Raw genomic sequence first — 25,089 nt, forward strand, 5'->3', positions numbered from 1 at the left:
CTGATCCATCTGTATCAGTAGTGTCTTTGTGTCATTTAGATTAGAAGTCTTTGATCCTGGTCAAGGTTAGACCGTTGGCCCTATAACTGATCAGTTAATGGTTACTGGGCTTGTTTACAGAAATCATCCATTAGTGTTGTAACTTTCCTTGAATTATTATCATCTTCTTTTATACCGAAGAGTTCAACTGAGACCAGGCTTCCTAAGTTCTCTCATCGTAAACACATGTCTCCTCGTTGGAGTCAACTGTCAGCTGTTAGTCCGACACATCATCAAAACACAACTCATCTCATACAGGTCTGTACGGTCACACCATATCACCTGCAGCAGGGATGTACCATGATGTCACCTGCAGCAGGGATGTACCACGATGTCACCTGCAGCAGGGATGCACCCTGATATCACCTGCAGCAGGGACGTACCATGATGTCACCTGCAGCAGGGATGCACCCTGATATCACCTGCAGCAGGGATGCACCATGATGTCACCTGCAGCAGGGATGCACCATGATGTCACCTGCAGCAGGGATGCACCATGATGTCACCTGCAGCAGGGATGCACCATGATGTCACCTGCAGCAGGGGGCACCATGATGTCACCTACAGCAGGGATGTACCATGATGTCACCTGCAGCAGGGACGCACCATGATATCACCTGCAGCAGGGATGAACCATGATATCACCTGCAGCAGGGATGTACCATGATGTCACCTGCAGCAGGGACGTACCATGATGTCACCTGCAGCAGGGATGCACCCTGATGTCACCTGCAGCAGGGATGCACCATGATGTCACCTGCAGCAGGGATGCACCATGATGTCACCTGCAGCAGGGATGTACCATGATGTCACCTGCAGCAGGGATGCACCATGATATCACCTGCAGCAGGGACGCACCATGATATCACCTGCAGCAGGGATGTACCATGATATCACCTGCAGCAGGGATGCACCATGATATCACCTGCAGCAGGGACGTACCATGATGTCACCTGCAGCAGGGATGCACCCTGATATCACCTGCAGCAGGGATGCACCATGATGTCACCTGCAGCAGGGATGCACCATGATGTCACCTGCAGCAGGGATGCACCATGATGTCACCTGCAGCAGGGATGCACCATGATGTCACCTGCAGCAGGGACGCACCATGATATCACCTGCAGCAGGGATGCACCATGATGTCACCTGCAGCAGGGATGCACCATGATGTCACCTGCAGCAGCGACGCACCATGATGTCACCTGCAGCAGGGATGTACCATGATATCACCTGCAGAAGGGATGTACCATGATATCACCTGCAGCAGGGAATGCACCATGATATCACCTGCAGCAGGGATGAACCATGATGTCACCTGCAGCAGGGATGCACCATGATGTCACCTGCAGCAGGGATGAACCATGATATCACCTGCAGCAGGGATGCATCATGATATCACCTGCAGCAGGGATGCACCATGATGTCACCTGCAGCAGGGATGCACCATGATGTCACCTGCAGCAGGGATGCACCATGATGTCACCTGCAGCAGGGATGCACCATGATGTCACCTGCAGCAGGGACGCACCATGATATCACCTGCAGCAGGGATGCACCATGATGTCACCTGCAGCAGGGATGCACCATGATGTCACCTGCAGCAGGGACGCACCATGATGTCACCTGCAGCAGGGATGTACCATGATATCACCTGCAGAAGGGATGTACCATGATATCACCTGCAGCAGGGAATGCACCATGATATCACCTGCAGCAGGGATGCACCATGATGTCACCTGCAGCAGGGAGCACCATGATGTCACCTACAGCAGGGATGTACCATGATGTCACCTGCAGCAGGGACGCACCATGATATCACCTGCAGCAGGGATGAACCATGATATCACCTGCAGCAGGGATGCACCCTGATGTCACCTGCAGCAGGGATGCACCATGATGTCACCTGCAGCAGGGATGCACCATGATGTCACCTGCAGCAGGGATGTACCATGATGTCACCTGCAGCAGGGATGCACCATGATATCACCTGCAGCAGGGACGCACCATGATATCACCTGCAGCAGGGATGTACCATGATATCACCTGCAGCAGGGATGCACCATGATATCACCTGCAGCAGGGACGTACCATGATGTCACCTGCAGCAGGGATGCACCCTGATATCACCTGCAGCAGGGATGCACCATGATGTCACCTGCAGCAGGGATGCACCATGATGTCACCTGCAGCAGGGATGCACCATGATGTCACCTGCAGCAGGGACGCACCATGATATCACCTGCAGCAGGGATGCACCATGATGTCACCTGCAGCAGGGATGCACCATGATGTCACCTGCAGCAGGGACGCACCATGATGTCACCTGCAGCAGGGATGTACCATGATATCACCTGCAGAAGGGATGTACCATGATATCACCTGCAGCAGGGAATGCACCATGATATCACCTGCAGCAGGGATGAACCATGATGTCACCTGCAGCAGGGATGCACCATGATGTCACCTGCAGCAGGGATGAACCATGATATCACCTGCAGCAGGGATGCATCATGATATCACCTGCAGCAGGGATGCACCATGATATCACCTGCAGCAGGGATGAACCATGATGTCACCTGCAGCAGGGATGCACCATGATGTCACCTGCAGCAGGGATGAACCATGATATCACCTGCAGCAGGGATGAACCATGATATCACCTGCAGCAGGGATGAACCATGATGTCACCTGCAGCAGGGATGCATCATGATATCACCTGCAGCAGGGATGAACCATGATGTCACCTGCAGCAGGGATGCATCATGATATCACCTGCAGCAGGGATGAACCATGATGTCACCTGCAGCAGGGATGCATCATGATATCACCTGCAGCAGGGATGAACCATGATGTCACCTGCAACAGGGATGAACCATGATGTCACCTGCAGCAGGGATGAACCATGATGTCACCTGCAGCAGGGATGCACCATGATGTCACCTGCAGCAGGGATGCATCATGATATCACCTGCAGCAGGGATGAACCATGATGTCACCTGCAGCAGGGATGTACGATGTCACCTGCAGAAGGGATGTACCATGATATCACCTGGTGATGTTAAAGACAGGGCAGTGCTGTAATATGTCTCCTCCAACAGTCTACTTATCAGAAAGAGACAGTGACACAGCCGCTCAGACGACTGAGCTATGAGCTGTTGGGACTTAAGCTTCTGATTTCTACACACTGTATTCACACTGACAATAACACAGAGCATTAAGAGTGAGACAGGTGAGATTTGTACCAGTGAGTTTAGCTAGACTGACTAGTCTCCTTCATCCGCTTATTTCTATCAGTGTTCAAACTACTGGTGATGATAAAGAAGGATCACTGCTGCAGCTTATAATGAGAGTACTTTTTAAGAAATTGCCTGAGGCTGGGATTGAACCAACAACCTTTACATATCACACAACATTCACATGTTTATCTGAGTGAGCTATAATCCACTTTCTCTTAAGCTCTTATCAAATTTAGTCAACCTCATCCTGATTTTATTTAGTCAAGTTTTCGTCGATTAAGTGTCTAAGTATTTTCATCTAATCTTAGTCAAAGAAAACCGTAACTATTCATTATAATTTCCAAACTTATTGTAAAGATATATTAATCTGTTATTCTGGAATTGTTTTAAGGTTTGAATGTGCAATACAGACACAGATGTTTAACTTCTTCTTCTCTTCTGATTGGATCTCTTCCCAATTCATCCCTCCCTAACATTTAGTCTAGTTTTCACCAGTGAAAATAGGTAGTCGTCTAGTCGACTAACATTTTTCCTCATACGGTAGTTTTCGTCGACGAAATCAACACTGCTATGGATGCATGTCTCCACCTAGTGGTGCACTCCTCTTCCAAACTCACACACACTTTTCCACAACTACACCCATTGGGGCCCTATTCTCCCATAGGCCTTCGGCGCTAAAACGGGCCTTAACCGCAAAAAAACGTGCCTTGCGCCTGTTTTGGGACGATATCAACATGGCTTTACGCTGCCAAATGCGCTTTAGGCCGAATGGGCGTGGCGCAGTCCCAGAATGAGCGAGACTAGGCGTGTCGGCGATAAATACCGGCCTACTGATATCTTCCGACCTGGCGTAAATTTAGCGCTTTGCGCTTTTGAAAAGCAGGCCTATTCAGTGCCGGGGACAGGATAGTGAATGGAGAATAGAATATATAGAAAAAAATAGTTTAGAACACAATAGAATATAAGATTGGAAGATTACAGCATGCAGTGGCAACCCTTCTCAGGCTTTGGGTGAAGCTGCAATGCAGTTTCATTTATTTAGTTTAGGCTATCATAATAATCCCCATTTATGTGCAGCATCCAGACAGCAGCAGAGTTATATCTGTCAGATCTTTTTCAAATGGGATAGCTGTCTAACTACACATATTTGATGTATATATTTTTTTGTTTTGGAACATTTTGATTAGCAATATTAACTTTGTATTAATGTAGCTCAACGTTTTATTATATTATTATTACCCCCCCCCCCCCCCCCCCGAAATTAGCTAGGCTTCTAATATTACTAATATTCCTAATTAATATGTATTATTATTTCATTCAGATAATTGACATTATAGGCATGTATATCGTTTAATGTGAGAGAAAGGGAGAGAGAAAAAAAGAGAGAAAGAAACTGGAGAAACTTTTGTGTAGCGCTTCTTCAAACCCCACTCTCATTACAGCTGTTCATTACAGAATTGTCTGTTGTATTTATATTTTCTGTTTGCAAAGCAGAGTAGTTAGAATTATTTCCAAATGTTTCCCCCGTCTGTGGCAGCGGAGCTGTCCGAGGTGCCGTGTAGCCTACATTAAGTGCAAGAAAGAATGAGAAAGAGAGAGGGGGATATTTAATTAGGCTACAATTCTAAATAAAATATGAAAAACAATGACAAAGCAAAAGATTAATTTAATAGGGGCGTCCTCTACGTTCTCCTCTCCCTGCACGGGGCCGTCCTCTCCTCCTCACAGGACGCCAGGCATCACGCAGGAGATGCGGGGAGCGGAGCCGCACTGGTGCGCTATGAGGCGCTGGTGGTCGTGCAGGCGGGTCGTGCAGCAGTGGAGCTGACTGACAAACAGATTGAGTGCTCATACAATTATTTTATTTACAGCAGTGGAAACCACTGAGTCGGAGGGCGAGGGCTCTCCTCCCATCCACTCCCCCTCCCCTCCACCGGGACCTGGGGTGTGCGGCGCCCACTCCCGCAACCGGCCTGGATCGCCGACAGGCCGCTCGAGGCCCGGCCGCTCCCCTCCCAGGCACCCCCTGGCTTTTAAAGCCAGTCTGATTGATTACTGAAGATTTTATTGAGAATGAACATATTTGTCAGAGCCTGTGGGCAGGGGGTGGGGGGGGGAAAGCATAGGCCAAATAAAATACAAATACTCAATAATAAAATCCAGTAGGCTAAATAAAATAGAATAAAGTAATCAGATCCAGTAAAAGTGATAGGTGTCATTCAGAGGATGTTGCATCGTGCAGTGGGGGAGAAGAGAGAAAACGATATCATTCTGGCCAAACTTTCATCTAATCTCATGACATCCAGCCGGCTATATTCTTTTCTATCCGATGCGTTTAGAACATTATTTTCACTTTGATCTTGCTATAGTGTAGCTTATTTACATGCTTGCAGTATTTAAACTGCAGTTAGATTGGTTTGAGAAGCATCATAATATGGAATAATAGCCGATATATGGAGACAGACGGGTTGAAGGGAGGTGGGGGGGGGGGGGGGGGGGATCAGAGGCTTGGGTTTCGTCTGGTTTTGCTGGACCACTGGAATGGAGCTTAAAAGGCAAGCATGCGATTTGTTTATTGCACTTATCCAATGAACTGACGGTGCATAATTTTACGCTTAAAAGGCGTGGTTGTAATGGTTGAGGCTGCGTCTAGCGCCAAGACCAAGATATCAAGTGCGCTGGTCCACGCCCACTGATTTGCGCTGCGCCAGGCGCTCGGCCTAGAAACAGCGCCGATGCAACGATAGGGGCCCATGTATCTGAAACAATGTTTACTTACTGTCAATCTCATCAAAGTTTCTGAAGACCATCTCCACCTGATCCCACTCCATAAAGCTGCATTTCCCAATGAAGGGCTGGGCAAACACCACATACTGATATATATTTCAATTAAAATACATGTCACTCTTGTGTTAGAATGAGTAAATGGGCATTGACACTGTTTTTATATAACCCTTGATCAATTCTCATTCATCTTTTACCTTTTCTTTTTTATTTGTCTGTAGGCTACATACGTGCAATGCCAAGAGTAGCGGCAGCATTATAAATCAGAGACCAGACTATATCAAAAACATAAACACACACAGTCTTTCATGCATGCTAGCAAGCGAAACTGCTGTCTGTCTGACCACAGACTGTAGAAATAGACGCAGGATAGCCAAGCGAATGTGATTGGATGAACGTTTGACGCTAGGCCAATCACAGGCAGAGAGGGTGCCTCCAGCCTTCGCCATCATCCGAAAAACAATATGGCCTACAGTATGGGGAGCAGCTACAGTGCAGTCGTTCCAGTGGACTCAGTCCTGACTCAGCCATTTCTTTGTCCATAATGTGAACGTGCCAAATGAACTCTGACCCCTCTAAAACAAAGCACCACCCCAGGAGATGGTTAGTGGTTTGTTTGTGCTGGCTTGACTTGACTTCATTAATTCATGCTTGCAGTAAAGTGTCCTGAAAACGACGCAGAATACAAAACCACTAAAATCATCATATTCATAAACATAAAGAGAGCACATTTGTACACATGAAACAAGACAAAGTACAAAAATAAAGCGCGTAGCGTGGAGACTCTGGAGATGATGCGCCATGGCTGCAGTTATGGAAATCGCCCGCTCCGCAGCCTCCCAAAATTGTGACTGACAGACAGACAGAGAGACAGACACCGCCCACCCACTTAGGCGCCATCATGCAACTGTGCGCCATCGGCTTATACTACATCACAGTTGCTCGAGTGACATCACTGATGACATCACAACTGCCTAAGTGACATCAAAGTTGCGCAATCACAGTTGCTCGAGTGACGTCACTGATGACATCACTGATGAGATCATAATCGGGACTGACACCGCCACAGACACCGCCACCGTGACCACACCACTTAGCCAATTTTAACGAAGATGTTCTCAACCTAAGTGACAAATTGGAGACAAAATGAGAGAAGACTACCAGACTACCAGTGAAAGGTGTTAAAAGTGGGTTAAAATGAGTGAGACTGTGTGGGACTCACAGATACAGACGGTGGAGAGCAGTCTGGTGGCCATGTATGGAGGCACGCAGTTCTGGAAGGCTGGCTGCAGGACGTAGTTGGAGAAGGTGAGGGCGATGACGGCCAGCGTGGTGGGATACATGATGAGGACAGCACTCCATAGCAGCAGGAATCTACAGGGACAAGACACCAAGGGTTAATATGTAGGGACAAGACACCAAGGGTTAATATGTAGGGGCAAGACACCAAGGGTTAATATGTAGGGGCAAGACACCAAGGGTTAATATGTAGGGGCAAGGGTTAATATGTAGGGGCAAGACACCAAGGTTTAATATGTAGGGGCAAGACACCAAGGTTTAATATGTAGGGACAAGACACCAAGGGTTAATATGTAGGGGCAAGACACCAAGGGTTAATATGTAGGGACAAGACACCAAGGGTTAATATGTAGGGACAAGACACCAAGGGTTAATATGTAGGGACAAGACACCAAGGGTTAATATGTAGGGGCAAGACACCAAGGGTTAATATGTAGGAGCAAGACACCAAGGGTTAATATGTAGGAGCAAGACACCAAGGGTTAATATGTAGGGACAAAACACCAAGGTTTAATATGTAGGGGCAAGACACCAAGATTTAATATGTAGGGGCAAGACACCAAGGTTTAATATGTAGGGGCAAGACACCAAGGTTTAATATGTAGGGGCAAAACACCAAGGGTTAATATGTAGGGGCAAGACACCAAGGTTTAATATGTAGGGGCAAAACACCAAGGGTTAATATGTAGGGGCAAGACACCAAGGGTTAATATGTAGGGGCAAGACACCAAGGTTTAATATGTAGGGGCAAAACACCAAGGGTTAATATGTAGGGGCAAGACACCAAGGGTTAATATGTAGGGGCAAGACACCAAGGTTTAATATGTAGGGGCAAAACACCAAGGGTTAATATGTAGGGGCAAGACACCAAGGGTTAATATGTAGGGGCAAGACACCAAGGTTTAATATGTAGGGGCAAAACACCAAGGGTTAATATCTAGGGGCAAGACACCAAGGGTTAATATGTAGGGACAAGACACCAAGGGTTAATATCTAGGGGCAAGACACCAAGGGTTAATATGTAGGGGCAAGACACCAAGGGTTAATATCGAGGGGCAAGACCCCAAGGGTTAATATGTGACAAAGTATTACCACTTTAATGACACATCCACATGAAGCTGACAATTCAAACACATTAAAGGGGCACTCCACCGAAAAACTATACTGATTTAATTGCACATGATCTCTCACACATCTCTCTGACCGTGTGGGCGTGGCCCCTGAGAGAGTCTGTCACTGTGGGCGTGGCCCCTGAGAGAGCCTGGCACTGTGGGCGTGGCCCTTGAGAGAGCCTGGCACTGTGGGCGTGGCCCCTGAGAGAGCATGGCACTGTGGGCGTGGCCTCTGAGAGAGCCTGTCACTGTGGGTGTGGCCTCTGAGAGAGCCTGGCACTGTGGGCGTGGCCTCTGAGAGAGCCTGTCACTGTGGGCGTGGCCTCTGAGAGAGCCTGGCACTGTGGGCATGGCCCCTGAGAGAGCCTGTCACTGTGGGCGTGGCCCCTGAGAGAGCCTGGCACTGTGGGCGTGGCCCCTGAGTGGCTGAATCTGTCCGCGGTCGGTCTCCTACTATTCAGAACAAGTGGAAGCTGTTCGAAAAATGGTGCCTGAAAGAGGACCACATTCCTTATCTGTGTCAATGGAATGGAAGCCATTGTGGTCGTTTTACAGGACTTAATTTAGAAGAACCGGATGGACAAACCAGTCTCACATGACACCCATTGTACAACACGTGCCAGCCACACATACACACTCATGCTGATGGTGGCCGGTGAAATAGTCTCTGCATTTATCCCATCCAGGTTTGTCTTTCCTCTTGGGGGCAGCGATGAGCAGTGTCCAGCTTTCTAGTGTACAGAAAGGCCCTTTTCACAAGATACCTCACCTGGGCACTATAGGCACTGAGGGCATGCGGTAAGGGGGCATGCCCTGGAGGCCACAGCATCCTAGGTGGGAATCGAACCCAGGTTCCTTCTTGCTGTGAGGCGACAGCGCCACCGTGCCCCTAGCGATATTACCGTATTGTGTAATTTCATGTTACAATGATTGAAATGACCTAGTCCTGGATGCCATTTTTGCTGTTTTGCTGTTTGCTGTTGGCTGACTGGCTGCTACAACTTCATTGATGATCTAAGACTTCCGTGCTTGTTTGATTGTGGTCCGAACATCATTTCAGACAAACCCTTTTCACCACCAGAAGAGGAGAGGAGACATGAGAAGACAAGAACATCCTGGATCTCGGCGTGTCTCACCGCAAAACATTTACAATCAGCTGAAAACAGTCGCTCACTTGTAGCCAAAAAAGGCTCCAGTCAATAGCTGCAATTACTAGCCAAGTAGCCAGAGAGCTACAGCCAGGAGCTTTTGGCCCAGCTTTAGGTTTCTCTCTGCCTGTGGCGGCTCGGGCTGATTCAAAAGTTAAATCAACTAGATGGATGTTAAGACGACGATATCAACTGTGTTCAAAGCAGGACTGCTCTCTTCACTTTGCTTGGTTTGACGTGAAAGGCTCTGATTAGGCTCTTTGGCTTTTTGATGCACAAATGTTTGCTCTTTCCGTTTCCCCTCCGTTTGTGCAAATGAATGAATGAAAGGAGACAGAAGAAGTGAAAGGAGTGATCCGTCCCACAGCAGAGGAGGGCCTCTTTGACTCTCTCAGACTAACAGTGCTGCTCCAGGGTCACTTTACATATCACATGACCACAGGAGCTTCACAACACATTCACAGCTGATTGGTTCCAGATGAAGAGTCCGGCGAAACTGAACCATTCTCCCTGCATACATCTGCATCTGGACTGCTGTATAACAAGGTCCACACCAAGAGGTGAGAACCTGAGATTCATAAGCCCAGAAGGTCCCACAGAGGACCATGTAAATGACGTAAAATTGAAGTGACGAGGTTTTCACATGACAACAGTGTGACATGTTGTCTCATGTTGTTATGAACATACTGTATATTGTATTAAAGACAGACCAGCATCCAAAACTGTACACCACCAGATAGGGGTGTCAAAAATAATCGATTATAAGATGCATCGCGATGCGGACGTGCACGATTCTGCATCGATTCACAAATGTAAAAAATCTAAAATGTAAAAAAAAAAAATAATAATAATAATAATAATAATAATAATAATAATAATAATAATAATAATCAAATAAAATATAATGGAAGTACATGCAGTTGTTTATTTTAATTATGGATCATAATACAATGCAATTCCAAATGCACTTTTATTTTAGAAGTAGGCACACAGTGAGAAAAAAGAAAGTGAGAAAAAATAAATCATGTATTGGGGAAAAAAAGTGATGCATCGTAGCCCTCTGAATCGTAATCGAATCGAATCGTGAGGCCAGTGAAGATTCACAGCCCTACCACCAGACGTGTTGAAATATGACAACTACTCACCCCACCAGCCCTCCAAAGATCTCCGTCACGTAGGAGTAGTCTCCTCCAGACTTGGGGATGGTGACGCCCAGCTCGGCGTAGCACATGGACCCCAGGGCGCAGATGCCCCCTCCCAGCACCCACACGATGAGCGACAGCCCCACCGAGCCCGCATGTTCTAGCACCCCTTTGGGAGAGATGAAGATCCCAGAGCCGATGATGTTCCCTGGAGAAGGTAGGGGAGAGAGGGTGTGGAGGTTGTAAAGGTTAGGCGTAGTTTAACACAGAGGATGATCAAAATGTGTGGCTAAAACTTCTCTGACTTTATGTTACACCCAAATCATTGACATACAGTTCAAGCGATTTCTTGATCCTGAAAAGACATAATATGCTACATCTTGTCCATCAAATTTCACCCAAATACATGTACACATTTATTCTTTAATATCCTGCTGAAAGACTAAAGGTAATAAGACAAAAAACACAGACTCAAAGAAGCTTCTGAAGGCATCCCAGCTCTTAAAATAAAACCAGGAGGGATTCGCTTTTGTTTCAACTACTGACTCTCCAAAAACCACCTTATCATTACCATCAAGTCTCCTGCCCCAGCTGCTTTTGGGGTGTGTGTTGGTCTTCAACCTACAATTACGTGTTACGTTTTAGGCATCTAACTGACAGTCTTAACCAGAATGAGGCAGCAATAGTAAGATACAGGGCTGACAGCACCCAGACAAGAGAACAGATCTTCCTGTAACCTTAAATGATCATGGATGAGAGAAGTGAAGGGAGGACATAAGAACGGGTCAGAAGTAGCCGGCTAAACCATCCGGTCACGTGATCTCACATTGTTTGGTTCTGAGGGACCGTCTGGCCTCCAGCCAGGGGCGGGCCTTTTCAGAAATTACAAAGTGCACAGGCCAATCAGGGACCTGGTAGTTGAAAACATAACCAGCCAATCAGGGACGCCGCTGGCGAAACAGTAATGGCTGCTCCCGAAAACAACGGGCATGGGCAGTAATGTTAAGGTTGGTAGAGTTTACACGGCCGTAAGTGTAGATATTGCAGAAATAGACGCAAATCCAAAAACAACAATTAAACAAGAACAAGAAAAGACGTTTTCGCCGTTCTTCCGAGTGGATTTGGTTTTGACTGGATCCGACGCTGATTGGCTGAAGGACTGGATTTGGCTACGTTGATTGGCTGAAGGAATCCAGACAGATAAAATTACAGAATAGGTCTATTTATTTCCACTGAGCCCAAAATGATATACACATAATGGTGTTGTAATTTAATGAACATATGGCGCTGAAGAATGGGAAAGTATGGATTAATTATTATTACTAATATTCACATAGACAATCTCAAATCAAGTTGCCATTTTCTTGGGTGTTTGTGCTATATCCTTCTGTTCTATGACTGATTGTGCATCATAGTTAGGCTAGTTCGCTGTAAATAAACATTTCATTTGTCTCACACTTTCCACAGCAGGGCTGACCAGGGCCAGCTCAACAACTGTATCATAATGGGAATACAGCCAGCGATAATACCCCAGAGTGATTATGGTATGTTGGGGATAAAAATAGGCTGTGCCTTTGTACTACTCACAGCAGCACGAGGCGAGTAAACATAATCAGAGATAAGAATGTTGCAAGGAATGGATGATTGCTAACTAGCTCTGTGGTGACCAAAAGAGTTAGCAAAGCAAGCTAATCCATCATTTAACCATGGAGAAACTATCAGTACATGTGAATTTGACCAATCGGATCACATCTATTATCTATATTTGAATCAATAGCCATGGGGGGAAGGAGGGGGGCGGGGGAAGGGGTGCAATGTCCAAGCCCTGATCAGCCCAGCTTGGCCCTACAGTGGAAACAGCTCAGCTGGACCAAATCCAAATGGGAATAAACAAACTTAGTGTTGACTCAGTTGGCTAAAGCCCTTATTCACATGGCACTAGTATGGACCCATCTCACAGCAACCGTTTTGAGGTGGTAAAAGCAGGAAGTAAAGCAGGTGTATTGTAACCAATAGCATTAATGATGGTTCCATCCCGTTTAGGTGTTCCAGTGCCAGGGGCCCTCCTCGTTAATGTTATTGGTTACACATGCTTTACTTCCTGCTTTGCTGTGAAAAGAGCCCGGGGAACCTCTGCTAGGTCATTTGTAATGATTGCGGAGGTTGTCTGCGATCTTAATCCCGTGCGAATCTGCCGTGTCCATAATTCATAATTAACAGTTCCACCTCAAATTACCTCCTTCACCAAACATCTCATTTGATCTGCCCCAGTTTTTATGGTAGCATGCAGTAAGGAACATTTTTCATCTTTCAACAGGCCAGTAGATAGATAGATAGATAGATAGATAGATAGATAGATAGATAGATAGATAGATAGATAGATAGATATAGATAGATAGATAGATAGATAGATAGATAGATAGATAGATAGATAGATAGATAGATAGATAGATAGATAGATAGATGACCCCACCATGTGCCAAGTTCAAATCCAGCCTTGGACTCCTTCCAAAACATCCCTCTCTCTCTCTCTCTCTCTCTCTCTCTCTCTCTCTCTCTCTGTACTCTGGCAAATCCAGCAAACAGCAGCTGTCAAAGCAAAACATGTTTTGCTCCTTTCTGGACCAGAAGAGATGAGAGAGACGAGAGTCTCCATCAGAAGAGACGAGAGTCTCCATCAGAAGAGATGAGAGTCTCCATCAGAAGAGACGAGAGAGATGAGAGCCTCCATCAGAAGAGCCATGGCTCAGTGCACTGTAAAGGAATGAACACTGGCTGAGCTGCTGGCCTTCTTCTCAGATTGATGATGGTACTATCACTCACTATACTAGGTTTGCTTCATCGTCCACCTGCTCCAACCTGGACCTCCTGCATCACTCAGCCTTGAGAGGTATATCACGTATTCTAGCTTGAGGACCCGTCACTGTACCTTACACAGCAGCATGCTAGGATGGTCATCCCTCACTTTGCGTAGGCTACAACCAGGGTTGGGAGGGTTACTTTAAAAATGTAATCCGATACAATTACTAATTACCTGTTAAAAATTGTAATCGGTAATGTAATCCAAGTATCACAATGTAACTGATTACTTTACGCTACTTTTGGATTACTTTTGAACACATTTTCTGCATGCTCCTCAAACTGACATTTCCCCCCAAAAAAACAGCTCTGCAATACTCATTTCAGACCTTACATGTATTTTCATTATTATTTTTTCCTCCAGGGTTTTAACAGAGTTTTGGCAAAGCAAGCCTGTTCGACTATGGCCCTTGGTCCTCGAATGACCTGCAGTTCCTGATTTTAAATTATTTTAAGCATATAGGATAATGGAAGTGGTCGCTGTTAGCTGCACTTGCATCAATTAACAAACACATGACTAAATATTGCTTCCTTTTTTATGCACTGTTTCTGATGTATTTGTTGCTGTGTTGTAATCTGATGATGTTGTCCTGTTATGTGATCTGATGCTGCTATTTGACCCTGCCTCTGCCTCGGCTATAGGTCTCACTTGTAAAAGTCAGAGGTTTTTAATCTCAACGTGACTCCCTAGTTAAATAAAAGTTATTTATATAAACATTTTGACGAATAAAATCCAGTGAAGCACGACGCCCCCCATATCCCCCCCCCCCCCCCCCCCCCCACACACACACACACACACACGCACACACACACACGCACACGCACACACACACTCTCTAATGATCCAGAGTGAGTGAGGGCCCGCGGCGGTACGTTAGCACTGTCACATGTGATTTAGGAGGCTTACATAACGCCTGTTTATGTTTGTGCCGTCACAAGCTTCGGCATGACAGCTGAATAGCTGGACTGGAGAGTCCTCCTGTCCTGACCTCTCTGCACTAACTAACTAAGGGCTGCACAATTCATCTCATATTAATCATGATTCGTGATCAAGATTTTTGCCTTTCGCATAATCATGAAAACAAGGGAATCACGATCAAATTGAGACGCTGTAAAACGTGTCGCATTCCGTTTAGCATCAGCTCTTGTTTTGTCTCGTGTTGTAAATCCAGCACACCCCTTTCCCTTGCAGTGGTGCGCTCCGGTCGGCCGTCTAGAAAAGCATTCTAATACCGGTGCGTTTGAAACAACCTCCTAAAAGCTGAGGGGTAGTGTATAAAGAGTATAAAGACATGCAATTGAATTGAAATCCTTATTCTATTTGAATGATTTGTCGTTTATTTTTCATAACAGGTTAGTTTGTGCTATTCGAGAGACTATATGAGTAATATGTTTCTTTTGTATAAAGACAAATAGTCTGTTGATTTATGGTATAAAACAAAGCTAAGAACCTATCGTCTCATAAAAGACAGTTAGTGTGTAGAGCCTTTATGTGAAGTTTGATTTGGACAGACGAAAAAGTTCCCTGTGTGCACAGTTGTGCTGTCTGTGTGTGTTCTGGAACTCTGCCCTTGGCACTGGAGACTAGTAGGTTTAATGCTACCCCTGAAAAAGATAGACTTTGTTTGCTTTGTGACTTGTCTGAAATTGAGAACGAGATACATTTTCTGTTCTATTGTACAGCTTATGATGATGCAAGGGAGATACTCTACAGTCAAATGTCCTCTATTTATGTTGAATTTTGTTTTAGTTGGATGATGATGAGAAACTAACCCTAACCCTAATAACTAGAAAATATATCATATCTCAGTAGTAGCCTACTTAAGGCACTACTGAGATATACTGTACTGAGTAAAAAGTACTAATATGTCTTACATTAACCTGTTTGTTTCTTTATGATATAAGCCTCTCTGCTGCCATTAGTGTTGATAGGAGTAACAGTGCTTTAGGTCTTGACAGTGACAGGGAAATCCAAATATAGAGAATTCCTCACCAAAAAAGACGTATCTCTTAAGAAAAATGTGCAGGGAAAAATAGCCAGTGTTAGCTTTAGCATGCGCGTTCGTTATCAAGTCCTGACAAAGAACAATACACATGACCTTGGCTAAAAGATAAGCTACTGAAAATGATAACAAGCATGAAAGTGCCATGGTCAGGTCTTACCACAGTAGAAACTGGAGGACCTGTGGTACCATGGTCAGGTCTTACCACAGTAGAAACTGGGGACCTGGGGTACCATGGTCAGGTCTTACCACAGTAGAAACTGGGGACCTGGGGTACCATGGTCAGGTCTTACCACAGTAGAAACTGGGGACCTGGGGTACCATGGTCAGGTCTTACCACAGTAGAAACTGGAGGACCTGGGGTACCATGGTCAGGTCTTACCACAGTAGAAACTGGGGACCTGGGGTACCATGGTCAGGTCTTACCACAGTAGAAACTGGAGGACCTAGGGTGCCATGGTCAGGTCTTGCCACAGTAGAAACTGGAGGACATGGGGTGCCATGGTCAGGTCTTGCCACAGTATAAACTGGGGACCTGTGGTGCCATGGTCAGGTCTTACCACAGTAGAAACTGGAGGACCTGGGGTGCCATGGTCAGATCTTACCACAGTAGAAACTGGGGACCTGTGGTACCATGGTCAGGTATTGCCACAGTAGAAACTGGGGACCTGTGGTGCCATGGTCAGGTCTTACCACAGTAGAAACTGGAGGACCTGGGGTGCCATGGTCAGATCTTACCACAGTAGAAACTGGGGACCTGTGGTGCCATGGTCAGGTCTTACCACAGTAGAAACTGGGGACCTGGGGTGCCATGGTCAGGTCTTACCACAGTAGAAACTGGGGACCTGGGGTGCCATGGTCAGGTCTTACCACAGTAGAAACTGGGGACCTGGGGTGCCATGGTCAGGTCTTACCACAGTAGAAACTGGAGGACCTGGGGTGCCATGGTCAGGTCTTACCACAGTAGAAACTGGGGACCCGGGGTGCCATGGTCAGGCCTTACCACAGTAGAAACTGGAGGACCTAGGGTGCCATGGTCAGGTCTTACCACAGTAGAAACTGGAGGACCTGTGGTGCCATGGTCAGGTCTTACCACAGTAGAAACTGGGGACCTGTGGTGCCATGGTCAGGTCTTACCACAGTAGAAACTGGAGGACCTGGGGTGCCATGGTCTTACCACAGTAGAAACTGGAGGACCTGTGGTGCCATGGTCAGGTCTTACCACAGTAGAAACTGGAGGACCTGGGGTGCCATGGTCAGGTCTTACCACAGTAGAAACTGGAGGACCTGGGGGACAACAAGGCTTTCTCCACTGCATTTTTTTTTGTCAAAAGCAAACTTGATGAGGATGGATAATCTTTCATGATCATTATGGTCATCCATATGTGGGCAGTGGTGGCCTGCCAGCTTGTGACCAGAAGGTTGTCGGTTCAATCCCCTGGTGGGACGGGCAGGATACATCTGGGCGGGGAAAGTGAAAAGGCAGCGCTTGCATGTCCCTCATTACCACCACACACACGTCACATGCACACACACACACACACGCGCGCATGCACACACACACACACGCACACACACACACACACACGCACACGCACGCACGCACCCACACACACACACACACACACACACACACACACACACACACACACACACACACACACACACACACACACACACACACACACACACACACACGTCACTATAAAGGACTTTTACTTTGCACTTTAACATTTATAATTTGAGATTATAAAGAGAGATTGTGGAAGGAAGTTCAATTGTATTTGACCAATCACAACACATTTAAACAAAATCGAGGTAGGTGATTGGAGAAATGAGCAGATGTCCCGCGGAACATTTGGGAGCTAACGTCAGACTAGCGGCCATATCTTACACCCAAGTGCAAGTGTAAGTGCAAGGGCAAATCTTTGCTAGTTTCTAGCACTCAAAATCTAAATGTTTTCCTTTTAATGACCACTGGGTCACTGAAACAGGTCATTTGATGTACTGACCCAGTGGTCATTAAAAGAAAAAAAGACTGAGTGCTGGAAACTAGCAAAGATTTGCCCTTGCACTTGGGTGTAAGATATATTGCCCTACTGTAGTTTTTTTTAAATGAGCCATTTGAGCTAAACCGCTGGTTACTAGAAAGCCTGGCTGCCTTTCCAACGTTCAACTCAAATACATCAACGTTGGTTATGTTTAGACAAGGGAAAGAACTTGGTTAGGTTTATGCCAGGTGGTCCCAACCTTTTTTGCAATGCTGACCGGTTTAATAGGCTACTGACATTATTGCGGCGGACCGGCGGCCAATAGTGCATCGTTCATACGTTGGATATTAAAGGCACAGCACGTACATGTGTTTTCCTCTCATGAACATATAAAACACAACACAACAAGACGGTCACATCGAGAGATATGATGATGATGGAAATAGAAGCAATGTTTTCAGTGCGTTTGTGGCTAAATCAAAATGGCTAAATGATATTCAGCCTTGACGTTCTTCCAGAATGCCAATATGTTATGTCAAACATACTTTTAAGCGACTGATTCTTGAATCTTGAATCTTGTCGTATGCCAAGTTCAAAATGTTTCTGTGTCATCGTCATTTAATAGGTCAGGTCTCCTTTTACCTGTCTCGCCTCTTCTGAAAAAAGTCTCAAGCGATGTTTCTCAAACTCACTCGCTGCAACTCGCCCATCTATTTTGGTCAGCGGGCCGCGAGCGTCTGATGACCGTATGATGACCTGGCGTGCGTGTTGTGGACCGAGGAGAGGTGACGGCTGGCAGCACCGCACTGGTCCGCACAGACAGGCCATGCCAAGTTCTTCATTGTACACAAATAGTCTCTCTCTCTCTCTCTCTCTCTCTCTCTGTCTGTCTTTCTGTCTCTCTCCCTATTTCCCCCCCCTTCTTCTCACAGCCCGTATGGCGGTCGGCCTGTGGGGGTTGGGAACCACTGGTTTAGGCAACAAAGCAGCTTGGTTGAGGTCAGGGACAGTGTTATGGTTTGGGTTGGGGTTAAAACCGAAAGCAAAAACACAAAATGACTCGCTCGCTCGGGACTTGAACTGGCACTCTCTTCTTGCTCTTAAGACGCTACACCACCAGTCCCACCCCCGCTTAGGGCCCAGCCATGTACTCCAACATGAGTCCTGAACGTGAATATGAACGTTATATACGTCATCATCAGACACACTCTCAAACCACACACACACACACACACACACACACACACACACACACACACACACACACACACACACACAAGTACAAGACCAAGTGCAAAGAGCAGCTACATCAACACAAAGCACCTGATACTACCCAGAGATTTATCTCTGAGTTTATTAGTACTGCTTGTTAGTCGGCGGAGGACCGGGGTCAGGGGTCAAACCACAGTGCTCTGGACCTCTTTGCTCAACCTGCTCAGAGCACAAGAAGAGGGGGTGCAAGATGGGTGTGGCTGACTAGAGCTCGCAGTTGGAGCCCTTCTACAGGCGAAGATTAATCTTCGCAGCCCCACTCAGGCGAGGCTTACAGGCTGGGGGGCGAAACGCTGGTGACCCTGAGATACCTGCTGAGGATGTAGAAGGGTTTCCAACAGTGTGAGTGCTCTGGTCACACTCTCACCAAGGAATACCGCCATGGGGGCGGCATGTCGTGGCTCCTGCGGTTTCTGCTTGTTAGCGATGTCCGCGGCGTTTCTGGCCGTCCTAGCGTTGTTTTGAGATCAATAGCGTCCAAGTCAGTTGCAAAATGGAGCTGATTTGGGGCCAAGTGTGAGCCTGTCTTTCCTGCATCTAAATAGCTATTTTTATTCCCGTTTTCCCCAAATATCGTCATAATGTGATCCCTCAACATCCACCAGAGTGATATTTCGCCCCAGGGCATTTCCTGGAGTCGCACAGGGATCAAATTACCTCAAACGTGATCTCGGTCACCAAGTCTCGTGAAGTCCCGCGATACTTTCCTGCCGACTGGACAACTACAGGTAGGACGCTTTGCGGTGGTGGTTTTAGCGTAACCTATGTGGGGTTTGGCATAACCTTCGTTATTTCGAATCCCACATAGGTTACGCCAAACCCCACATAGGTTACGCTAAAACCACCACCGCAAAGCGTCCTACCTGTAGTTGTCCAGTCGGCAGGAAAGTATCGCAGGACTTCACGAGACTTGGTGACCGAGATCACGTTTGAGGTAATTTGATCCCTGTGCAACTCCAGGAAATGGCCTGGGGCGAAATATCACTCTGGTGGATGTTGAGGGATCACATTATGACGATATTTGGGAAAAACGGGAATAAAAATAGCTATTTAGATGCAGGAAAGACAGGCTCACACTTGGCCCCAAATCAGCTCCATTTTACAACTGACTTGGACGCTATTGATCTCAAAACAACGCTAGGACGGCCAGAAACGCAGCGGACATCGCTGGGCGAGTGGTCAAATCATAATTATTGCCAGGAGATGGGTCCAGGTTAAAAAAAAAATGAAATTCTCCTTTAAAGTTCATGAAAAAAAGTGGCATTCTTGTTTTTTCCCACAATAATTTCATAATACCATTTGTAATGCCACCGTTGTAGTGCTGTTGTTCAAAATTAAAGTACATTTTCTCAGATTTATTGGTGTCTTTCTAGTCACACAATTTAATAGTCAGTGTTTCCCATACACTGATCTATTTGTGGTGATACACCCTACATAGATTTTAACCCCCACAAATACTGCCACATATTAATTTCAACTAGTTGACTGCAAACTCCTGCTTTAGTGCTTACAGTATATTATTATCTTGTCGGAATATTATTCCAGCCAATAAGTTAGGAAGCTCCCTTTTGATTTAATTTTACTTTTGTTTTGCCTACAAAGCAAAATGTTACTTTACTTGAAACTCCCCTGAAGTGATTTTGGTATTATTTATGCAAGCATAATTCTACCATATAGTAACCTGTATGCAGAATATATATAGTATACATATATAGGGAAACAATTATTTTTTTATCGCTGTAAAACCACAGAACGGTCATTTTGATCTCAAAGTGCGCCAGTTTGATCCATTTTTACTTGAAACTGTACAAAATTTCCTTCTGGGGGGGCATGCCCCCGGACCCCCCTAGGGGTTCAGTGGTCCATGACCTTTGGGTGGGCTGAGCCCACCCAAAGCTCTGATGCTAAAACCGCCCCTGGAGGGCCTCTTAAAGGCCGGCTTTCCTGATTTTCAACCATATTTGTGTCATTACAATGTCAGTAGTTGGATTAGATAAGCAGCCTTTACCTCCCCTCACTCAACCCTGGCTGATATCCCTTATCTCTCACATATTTTGTGGCCGCTCTGACGCGTTTTACGTCAGAGCGGCCAAGTCCAGCCCTGCAGAAGAGAGCAGCTGTAAACTACAAGTGTTGTGGGGGTGTGCCGCATATGGTTCCGCCTCTAGAGGTCCTCCACACCCCTTCACAGCTCCTGAAGAAAAACAAAAGGCAGCCATCTTTTTTCACCGCTTAGCCTAGGCTAGCTAATGTTAGCTCCGCTAGCTCCTTGCAAAGAACCATATCTCGGGAACGGAAGCAGGCGCAGCTACAGACACGGGACTGGCGGCATTGGAAAGCTCGTCAAATTTTACATCTAGTAGAAGGTGCGTTGAAGTTATGAAATCAACGCTGAGCAATGTACCCTTTTTTACATGAAATAGTTACAACATCAGATGCTCATAACTCCTAGGAAAATGCCTTAAACTGCATGAAACTTTGTGTGTGAAGACATCTCCCGACATATATACTTCGGTTTAAATTTGGTGCAATTTGGAGCCAAAAAAAATATTCTTCTTCTTCTTCTACTATTGTTTTATGTCGAAGCCTTCTTCTTCTTCTTCTTCTTTGAGTTTTATGGCGGTTGGCAAACATATATGTGCATTACCGCCACCTACTGGAGTTTGATATCAGCCAAATGCCTGAGGGGTGGGCGTGGAATAGAAGGCCACGAGCCCAGTGCATTGTGGGAAGTGTAGGATTTCTGCTCCCCGCTCCCGCCCCTCCCCTCCACCAGCCCCCCCCCCCCCCCACACACACACACACACAGAGTGGATTTTGGTTGATTGCTCAGGCTCTGAACAACCAATTCAAAAAATGTCAACGGATTCCAACTCCTTAGGGGCGTGAGATTTAATATATCTTCATATTCCCCACGGGAAAGCCTTCCTTTAAGTGTGAAGCATTTGGAAAAAACAAAGATAGCTTTTAATGTACTTTTTACATGCAGTGGAGTTGGGTTGAGCAGAGTTGGGGCGGATTAGCCCCGCTATGACTCTTCCGGGTATGACGTCATCGTCTACCCAACACGAGTCCCGTCTCCGTACATAGACTTGCCTGCGACTTTGGCTCCCAAGCTGTCTAAAACAGCGAGACGCCCGTATTTACAAGTGTCACAAAAACATTTCAAAGCCACATACTAGAGAAGAAGGGTTCATAGCTTCTGGACGGCGGGGTTTGAAAGCTCGACGCTGCTCATAAATGCCTCTTTTCATCTGAAGTCTCTGCTGGTGATATTATTTTTTCCGGGTTAGACCCCAGCCGTCACAGCGCTCAACAGCGCCACTCTGGTCGGAAGCTCGGTAAAAAAGAATATCACCAGCAGAGACAGGAGAGAGCAGCTGTCATTTTCATTTCGATGTGTGATCACACAGTGTATGAGGATTTTATTGGAATGTATGGATGCACAGTCCATAACGGAGACCATTGAAGACATAATTTGTCGGTGTGGACTTGACATCATGCAGATGCAGGCCAGACATATGATGCTGCCTCTGTGCTTCAGGGGAAGATGACAGAGGAGGCAAAAAGAATAGATAAAAACCCCAAAGCTCTCTCAATACACTGTGTCAACCACAGCCTCAACCTCCTACTGCAAGAGGTCACGTCAATGTGTCCAATGGTGAGGGAGCCCCTCTCTCTTGTGCATGAAATCCACCAGATGATTTCCTCCTCCCCAAAAAGGCTGGATAGCAACCGCCAGGGCCGGTTCCAGAACAAGATGACTAGGGATGCATCCTAGATAGGAAGGGGTGTGCATGCACGGGCTGACCGACCCGGGTGGCTGGCCGAAATTTGACATGTTATTTTACTAAAAATACTGCATTTTACCATAATTTCAAGTAGAATGATACCAGCCAAGCAAGAATATTTCAAGTGTTTTAAGTGCTTTACTGAAATATTTGGACCATATAATGATAATACAATTATCTCAACCGAAAGGTTACATGTGCCAAAAAGCCATAAATTCGAATCAAAGAACAAAGAAAAACAACAATTATAATTCAAGTTTAAACAGTAAGTGTGCAGCTGCAGCATTTATTTAAAAAAAAAAAAAAAAAACACTCTTTTCAACTGAGCATGCAGACAATTAAAATAAGGGTGCAATGCATGCTTTTGCACCCCTGTAAAACCGGGCCTGGCAACCGCGCCTTGAAACCCCTCTCTCTGCCCAATGCGTTTGTGTGTGTGTGTGTGTGTGTGTGTGTGTGTGTGTGTGTGTGTGTATAATGCATACGTGCATGCATTGGCAGTGCACATTGTGGCAAAAATCTAATCTAAATCTACACTGACTCTGCGTCAGACTGTTGTAATCCATTCCATTTACTTTGTTAGCCTGTGAAATGTCCTTCCTTATTTTTTTAATCAATAACCATAAAGATAACTCACTGCAGCTCAGCTACTCCAGATGAAGTACTCATACTTGTCCTGCAGTCACCCTCTCAGATGCTGTCTCCTACTGTGTCTCTAAGACCAGCAGGTGGTGCTGTTTCATAATTTCACAGCACCTGAGTCCACTGAGCTTCTTTCAGCCAGCAGCTTTCAACAGCTCAAGAGAATATAATATAATATAATATAATATAATATAATATAATATAATATAATATAATATAATATAATATAATATAATATAATATAATATAATTAAGCAATATAGCATGAGAGCCAGTGTGTTGTGGCAAATATATCCCGCTGATCAGCTGTTATCCCACGAGGCCGCAGGCCGAGTGGGATAACTGCTGAGCAGCGGGATATATGCCACAACACACGCAGCATGAGTGCTATATTGCTTTTATAAAACGGTTTCCAAGTATGATAATATAATAATAATAGTAATACTATAAGTCCGACTGCCATGGCATTCTGGTAGTCAGTTGAAACACTACTGTAAGGCGGGACCGCAAGAACGTGCGGGTGGTTTGATTGGATCGTTCTGGAGACTGAAGTTGACATTGGCCAATCCTGGCGCTTGCTGAGAAGCTGAGAGCTTTCTGGAAAGCCCGACACCAACTAACGTTACGGGGTTAAATGCGGGGTTAAATGCGGGGTTAACAGCCTTTTTTTTGCAAAGAAGACATTAGCCCGCGTCTATTCTTGTACAAAACATAATTTTCTGCGAAGTATTAGTAAAGTTATAAGCGAAGATCGATTCATAAGGATCTGACTGCTGTCTCCGCCATTTGTTTTTTCTACATTGTCATTGTAAACAAAGCCTTTTAGTAAGAGAGTTGCGTGGCCATGGGTTATGAGTTGCGTGGCCATAGGTTTTTGGAGTGGGTTACGGGATTTATACGATGGCTGTGAACCAATCAGATTGCTTGATTTGAGAGAGCCGTTTTATAATATAATAATATAATATAATATAATATAATATAATATAATATAATATAATATAATATAATATATAATATAATAGAAGAGAATATAGTATAATAATAGAATAGAACAGAATAGAACAGAATAGAACAGATTAGAATAGAATAGAATAGAATAGAATAGAATAGAATAGAATAGAATAGAATAGAACAGAATAGAATAGAAGTTAATCACTTTAACTTTCAGACTGTGGTTCAGCATGGCTCTGCCGTGCAGAGCTGTAAACACACAGACTGACTTCCTCCACTGCAGAAAGGCTGCAGCACATTCACCAAGACGGACACTTCCTTTTCCTCAAAGTGAGGTCTCCAGACCATAGTTCAAGCAGAAGGCCACTCACGCGTAATCCGATCTCAACGTGGTCAGTCAAAAATCCTAGTATGACGTCTGCTATGACGTCAAACATGACGTCAGTTAATCCTCATATATATAGCAAGGGTTCTACGTCACCTCTCTCTCTCTGGCCGATCATAGCAGCAGCAGCCCACGGCAGTCCATCTCCCTCGAAGCCGGCCTCCGAAGCGTTGTTTCGCGGCCTCCGAAGCGCGTTTTGCTCCACATCTGCAGACCGAATCAGCATCCTCAAGCCTTCTCCACCCGTGGATATTCACCGCAGACTTCAACGCTCCCCACTCCATTCCGGTATGTCGAGTTCCGAGCCAGGGCTGTCCACGGACAGCGACGACAGCTTAGACATCGCTTCCCTGTTCCGGACCGGCCACGGAGCGTACCTGCTTTCCGAGTCTTCTGATGAAGACGCTGGCGAAGTGGCTGGACCACAGGCTG

General features: G+C 45.8%; 1 protein-coding gene across 1 annotated transcript in view; it reads right to left on the minus strand.

The window, feature by feature from the left end:
* LOC310791605 (asc-type amino acid transporter 1-like) overlaps positions 1–11,331 on the minus strand; it is a gene marked incomplete at both ends in the record, with an annotated part of 476,832 nt that extends 465,501 nt beyond the window's left edge. Inside the window, 3 exons of the mRNA XM_083653270.1 lie at positions 7,285–7,436; positions 10,767–10,971; positions 11,310–11,331. Coding sequence (XP_083509396.1) covers positions 7,285–7,436; positions 10,767–10,971; positions 11,310–11,331 — 379 coding nt within the window. The remainder of the gene's footprint in view (positions 1–7,284; positions 7,437–10,766; positions 10,972–11,309) is intronic.
* Between the last annotated feature and the right edge of the window lie 13,758 nt (positions 11,332–25,089).

The sequence above is a fragment of the Poromitra crassiceps genome, assembly GCF_964638095.1.
Source record: "Poromitra crassiceps genome assembly, chromosome: 16".
Lineage (NCBI taxonomy): Eukaryota > Metazoa > Chordata > Actinopteri > Beryciformes > Melamphaidae > Poromitra > Poromitra crassiceps.